This window comes from Triticum dicoccoides, chromosome 2A, assembly GCF_002162155.2.
Source record: "Triticum dicoccoides isolate Atlit2015 ecotype Zavitan chromosome 2A, WEW_v2.0, whole genome shotgun sequence".
NCBI classification, from domain to species: Eukaryota; Viridiplantae; Streptophyta; class Magnoliopsida; order Poales; family Poaceae; genus Triticum; species Triticum dicoccoides.
This window is the reverse complement of record NC_041382.1, coordinates 719,415,383-719,421,773: the sequence shown is the minus strand read 5'-3', so window position 1 is coordinate 719,421,773 and position 6,391 is coordinate 719,415,383. Positions and strand designations below refer to the sequence as shown.

The following is a 6,391-nucleotide window of genomic DNA, read 5'->3' as shown; positions in this document are numbered from 1 at the left end:
AATAACTAGCGACGTTATCCCACAAAAAATTTAACTAGCGACGTTAGTTTTCCACGCCAGATATAATTATGAGGCTGGCCTGCCCCTAAACATGAGCATGAAAGGGAAAAGTGCGCAGAGCATGCATATAATCTAGCTAGAGAAATGAATCTACTAGGCTATGGCCGATGCATGGACACAATCTTGGGCCTAACTAATTGAACAGCATGGATGATGACCGGACCGGCTCCGATTCACGCTGCATACAGAATGCGAACATAAAAAACCGCGTCCGGCGGGGAGGTACTTTCGTCATCGTTTACTTATATTTATAAAGTGGGGAGGAAGTTTGGCACTCTCTTTTTACATAGACACTCTCATATGTACAATTTTACATTATGTGATGCCCATCCCTGCTCCTCAAAAACGCGAGCAGGACAGAGGAAAGAGAACTCACCGCCGGAAAAAGAAAGACAAATTACAGGAATCATCTGTACACTTCATCAGTCATCACACTTAAGTTCGTGGGCTATAGCTATACTCGAATGACACGGTCACCGGCCGGCGGCGCCACCGGCGGCGGCGGCTGGCGCTGCTCGTAGACCCGGTGGATCTCGTTAATGAGCCACCTCGCCTTCTTGTTCGCCAAAGGGCTGCCGTCGGCGATGAGCGCGTACAGCGCGGGCATCAGCGCAGTCATCTTGCCCATGAGGGCGACGACCTTGTCCCCTCCGTGCAGGCACAGCGAGGCCAGCAGCGCCACGCAGTGGTCCTTCCCCGACCGAGACGCCGACGCGCCGAGGAAGTCGACGAGGCTCGTGACGAGCTCCGAGCTGGCCAGGATGGCCGTCGCGCCGGCCGGCTGCTCGGCGATCCTCGCGAGCAGGGCGACGGCGTCGTTCGCCAGGTCCTCGCGGTCGCCGGGCAGGAGGCTGGCGAGCACGCCCACGGCGCCGGCGGTCACCGCCTTCCCGATGCTGCTCGCGCCGTGGAGCACCCCGTGGAGGCTCACCAGCGCGTTCTTGCGGCCGCGGTAGGTGCCGTCCCTCATCAGGCGCACCAGCGTCGGGATGGCCTCCGGGATGCGGCCGATCTCCTGGCAGTACTCGCTGTTCGGCGAGAGGTAGAACAGGATGGCCGCCGCGTTCTGCCGCGCCTCCACCTTGGCCGCGACGTTGACGGCGTCGACGACGAGCCCGAGCCCGCCCGCCTCCACGAGCGCGCTCCGCCCGGCCGCGTGCTTTGAGAGGTTGAGGAGGCAGGCGATGGCGTTGTCCTGGACGGACGCGTCCATCGAGGAGACGAGGTGGAGGAGCCACGGCACGGCGTCGGCCTCCACGAGGCACGCGCGGTGGTACACGTTGCGCTTCGCCAGCTTCCGCACCTCGTGCGTCGCCTTCTTCTGCTCCTCGGGCGTGCCCCTGGAGAGCCTGGCAATAAGGAAGGTCACGGCGAGACGCACGCCGCCGGCCGCGGCCGGGCCGAACGCCGAGACGGTCTTATCGACCGCGCACCGGTGCTTGCTGCTCTGCTGCTCGTGGAGCGGCGTCCCATTGGCCAGGAGCAGCTGCTCGACAATGCCGCGCGCGGCTACGTTCGGCACGAACTGGGTGCTACGGAGCTTCTCGCCGGTAACAGGGCACGTCCGGCAGCCGCTCTTGATCCACCGTTTGATGGACGTCCGGTCGTAAGTTTGGCCGGTGGTCACGGTCACCGGGTCAGTCATCAGCTCGAGACTGATCGGGCATTGCAGCGCCTCCTGGCTAGTCCACGCCGCGCAGCTCGATGCCGGCCTTGACCCGGGCGCTGCCGCGTCAGCTTTCTTGGCATCAACGGTGTCAAACAAGACGACGCGACAGTAGACGAGGAACGCCATGAGGCCGCTGATGAGCACGAGGTCGTTGTCGTTCTCGCGGCCGTCCTCCAGGCGGTCCAGCAGCTCGGCCTCGAGGAAAGCGGCCTCCTCGGCGCAGTCGCACCAGCTGGTGATGCCGACGCGGCCGAGCACCATCATCGCGTCCTCCGCGTGCGGCGTGGCGCGGCTCCTGAACAGCGCGAGCATGGAGCGCACGCTCCGGGTCGCGCGCCCGTCGTCCTCGTCCGGCCACACCGGCGCGCGCCACGCCTGCTGAGACAGGAGCCTCGCGAGCTCTCCAGCCTCGACGGACGCCCCGACCACGTCCGCCGGCAGGACGTCCAAGGCCGTGGCGACCGAGCAGAGGACCACCCGGAGCTCGGAGGCGACGAGGTCGGCGTTCATGAGCACCCACAGCCTCGCCCCTCGCCTGGAGCAGTCCGCGAGCAGGAACCGGAGCTTCTGCATGGCGACGTGGAGCTCGGACAGGCCGAGCACCGACGCGTCCGGCAGGGGCTCCGCCGCCGCCTCGCGGACCTCCTCGAGGAACGCGAGGAGGACGCGGGTGACGCGCAGGGCCTCGCCGGCCCCTCGGCGGAGCACGGGGAGCGCGGCGGCGTCGTGGCGGGCGACCTCGGCCACGAGAGCGACGAGCGACGCCAGCAGCGTGCCCGGGGCGATGGCCTCGCACGGGCACACCGTCGGCAGCGCCAGCATCCGGCGGCCCGGCGGCGCCCGACGGTCGTGCGGCGGCATGTCGCGATCGGGCAGCTGCGGACGGCGATTGGATTTGGAGGGAACGCAACGCGACGCACGAGACACAAAATCTGTGAGGATTGGGAAGCGGGGTCTTCCTCTCTCGCGGCGGCCAAGAATTGGAGGACGAACTATTTATAGGGACGACGGTACACGTGCTGGCGCAAGCAAGCGTGGACGGCCCGGCCATGGATATGGCTCGGGCTGGTGGCGCGCGGCGGTTCGCCGATGGTGGCGCGTACGAATCTGGTTACGGTGGGCGGCAGCTTCCGGACGGACGGGGCAAGGCGAGGCGACGCGCCAATATCATGATTGCATAGTGCTGCACTGTGCGGGCCGCGGGCGGCAGCTTTTTAAAATCCCGGGCGTTGGTTCATGTGCTTCCGATAACAAGATTTGCTGTCTCGATTAGATAATAAAATTGTTAGGGGGGTGGGGGGCAGAAGATATTGCAATTTGCAATATGGAAATCGACTCGGCTCCACATAGAAGAGTGCCCTAAGCTGATCGTTCAACATTTTGTACTACTACCAGTAGAAAATAACATAATTTTGCTAAGTTTCAGTCGACCGAGACTTCCTTAGCCTTAGTCAATGCTATATTAATTTTGTCTTGCATGGAGATTTGTACAAAAAATTTCTTTTTGACTTTTTCCTTTATATTCTTGTGTGTATATACTACACCTTCGTCATATAATATAAGATGTTCTTTCGAGAATATAAGACGTTTTGAATGTATGTTAGCTTGCAAGAAGAGTGTTTTATATTGTGCGACGGATTAATATATCACCCGACTAAGACTTTATTAAGTCTCCGTCACACTGAGACAAAGACCCAAAAGAAAAGGTAGAAAGTATAGAACGCGTGCCTTTTGCATGTGGAGGCACGCACAAGTAACACGACGGAGGGTAACAGATTGTTAGTTTGACAGCGTTCCGTCGCTGTTTTAAGCAGAGCTCCAGCCGCTGACGCTCTCTCTTGAGAGAGAATCACCGCGCGCGCAAAGATTAGCCGGTAATTTATTCTTAGGACTTGCGAGCTGTCGTCGTCAGTCCCGGCATGGCCAGACACGATGGAAACGACTGCCGCCGGAACGGGCTTACGGGCCCACGTGACATTGGCTCTTGCAAGGCGTGGGCGCATGGGATAATCGTAATCACGGCCATGTCGGCACGTACGGCGGGAGTGGGGAGTTTGGAACTGTCGGCCGGCCGCCCGGGGCACGTGGACGGGCGCCGTGACCTGCGCGCGGCGGCATCGCGAGGGAGCCCCGGATGGCGGCTGGGCCCACCTGGCCGACACCGTGCCGCCCCAGGTGTTTGGCTCCCGAGCGGCCGGGCTCTCATCCTCTGTTGGTGCCCATGGAGAGGCAGCAGGCCAGGGATGATGCCCGTGTGCATGGTTTTGCATGTGCACCTCAGAGAAAAAGATGAGAGAGCGTGCATGTCGAAAGAAGCTGAAGATGGCGTGTGGCCGTGTGGTCATTGAGGCAAGTGAGTGATCCCAGATGGGGTTATTCTTTCCCCGGTGCAACGCATAGGTCTAGGGTTACGATTGACCGGAATCAGTAAGTTTATGGTGCCAGTTTCAGGCGTTGAGAGTTTAAACTTGGATTCATACTCGATCCGTGACTGTGAATTCAAGATTTGTTTTTGACTTTTCTCTTCGATGAATCATGCACTAATACTGCCTCTGTCCGGTTTAAGGCGCCCTACACCGGCCTAAACCCGGACAAAGACGCCTCCACATGTATTTCCTGAAAAATGGTAAGAGCATCTACAGCCGGGTCTAGCTAATCTGGTTCCCTAAATATCGACGTGTCTGGTCACCTCTTCAATGTCCACATCCACAACTGGGCACCTCATTAGCAAATCCTTAAATCCATACAATCACATGCAATGTAAACTAACTCATGCAATGCATATGGATCCCACACATAGCATCTGACCACTTCATCAGCATGCCATCAAACTACTTCATGCAAGCCACACGCAGTGGATGGGCTGTGAGGCATGCCGACGTTGACCTCCGGCCTGGAGACTGGTGCTGCACAAATGAGGCGCCACCGAGGGGTTGCGCCATCACCCCGGAGTTGCGGAGCCAGCCAGGGGTTGCAGCATCCGGCAAGGCCGCAGTCATACGCCTCGAGCCACCAGCGACGATAGATCCAAACGTCATTCACACAGACGCAATGGATTCCCATCGGATTGACTCCAATAGCGGCCCGACACACTCCTCCCGTGAATGGTGGATAGTCATGCGGACGGCTATCTCCTCATCTCCGCATGAGACGAGGTCCCAGTCAACGGATCAGAAGATCTCGGAGTCGGATCCATTGCCAGCCATGTTAGAGAAGGTTGAAGATTGTCGGAAAGGAGTTTGGGGCGGAGTGGAGTGGCTAGAATTTCATCTGGGATGCAGATAGGGACGAACATATGTGGGTCAGGGTGGACCAACGTGGGCCAAATCAGTCATGGCGGATGCACCTCCCCATATCCGCCCCGGATATGGGTTGGATATGAGCGGTGTTAGTCAGGCCGGATGTATAGGGTCGATATGAGGGGTGCCACTGAATCGTGATTTTGTGACCGGTCAGTGACCAAGCTGTCCATCGTCATGTATGAGGGCGTTTGAGGAGTCCGGACGTAGATGCTCTGACCACGACATCACGCAAGCTGTTAATTATCTGCCTCATCCTCCTATTAATTCTCTAGGCTGCATGCTTTACTTTTGGATATAAGGCAAAGCTGCCCATACATTAGTATAAAAAGATGTATATCACATATTGTACTACTTTTGTAAGTATAATTACATATAGTCAGTAAGCGTGTGTTTAGTTCCGAAACAAAGTAAAATAAAATGTCATGGTTCCATTTAATTAGAAGGGCCTGGTTCTGTTCCTATGTTTGGTATTGATATAATTCGACGGAATGGAATGATTTTGTTTCGGTACTTCAGAGGAATGTCGATGGCGGTACAGGAGACCAGCCAAACGCTCTTCAACATGCGGTTGTACATTTCCCTTCTCTTAGAGGACGTCCAAGATAGACCTTCGCGACATGTTGGGCATGGTGCAACCGTCCTGCATGTTTGTGCAGACCATCCACGATGTCTCGGCCCCGACTGTAACACCCCGGATGTGATTTACCCAATATGTACTCCAACTCTTGCCGTTTCCGGCCTTAAATTATTTTTTTTCTCGGGTTCGGGTTTTTGTCTCCGTGTGTTGTTGTCTTTGTTATGGATCTCATATCATGTCATCATGTGCATTGAAATGCATACGTGTTCATCTCATGCATTCGACCATTTTCCCCGTTGTCCGTTTTGCATTCCGGCGCTTCGTTCTTCTCCGGTGGTCATTTCTACCTTTTTTCGTGTGTGGGGATTAAACATTTCTGGATTGGACCGAGACTTGCCAAGCGGCCTTGGTTTACTACCGGTAACCGCCCGTCAAGTTTCGTACCATTAGGACTTCGTTTGATACTTCAACGGTTAACCAAGGGACCGAAAAGGCCTCGTGTGTGTTGCAGCCCAACACCCCTCCAATTTGGCCTCAAAGCCACCAAAACCCTCTCCATCATCTAGAGCGTTCGATCACGATCGCGTGGCCGAAAACCGCACCTCATTTGGACTCTCCTAGCTCCCTCTATGCCTATATATAGACCCCTCTTTCCAAATCTCGGATCCCCTCCCCGAAACCCTAAAAAAATTCCAGATCCGCCACACCGGACGTGTCCGGCCCGCGCCGGACAACGTCCGCCGGCAACCGCAACCAACCGGGAGGCGCCACGTGTCGCCGCCG

At 57.0% G+C, this 6,391-nt stretch overlaps 1 protein-coding gene across 1 annotated transcript; it reads right to left on the bottom strand.

Moving 5' to 3' along the window:
• Positions 1–328: 328 nt before the first annotated feature.
• LOC119352052 (U-box domain-containing protein 19-like) lies at positions 329–2,727 on the bottom strand. The gene has a single exon (XM_037618794.1). It carries the CDS (start codon positions 2,588–2,590, stop codon positions 515–517), a length of 2,076 nt encoding a protein of 691 aa, XP_037474691.1. The 5' UTR covers positions 2,591–2,727; the 3' UTR covers positions 329–514.
• Positions 2,728–6,391: the final 3,664 nt, after the last annotated feature.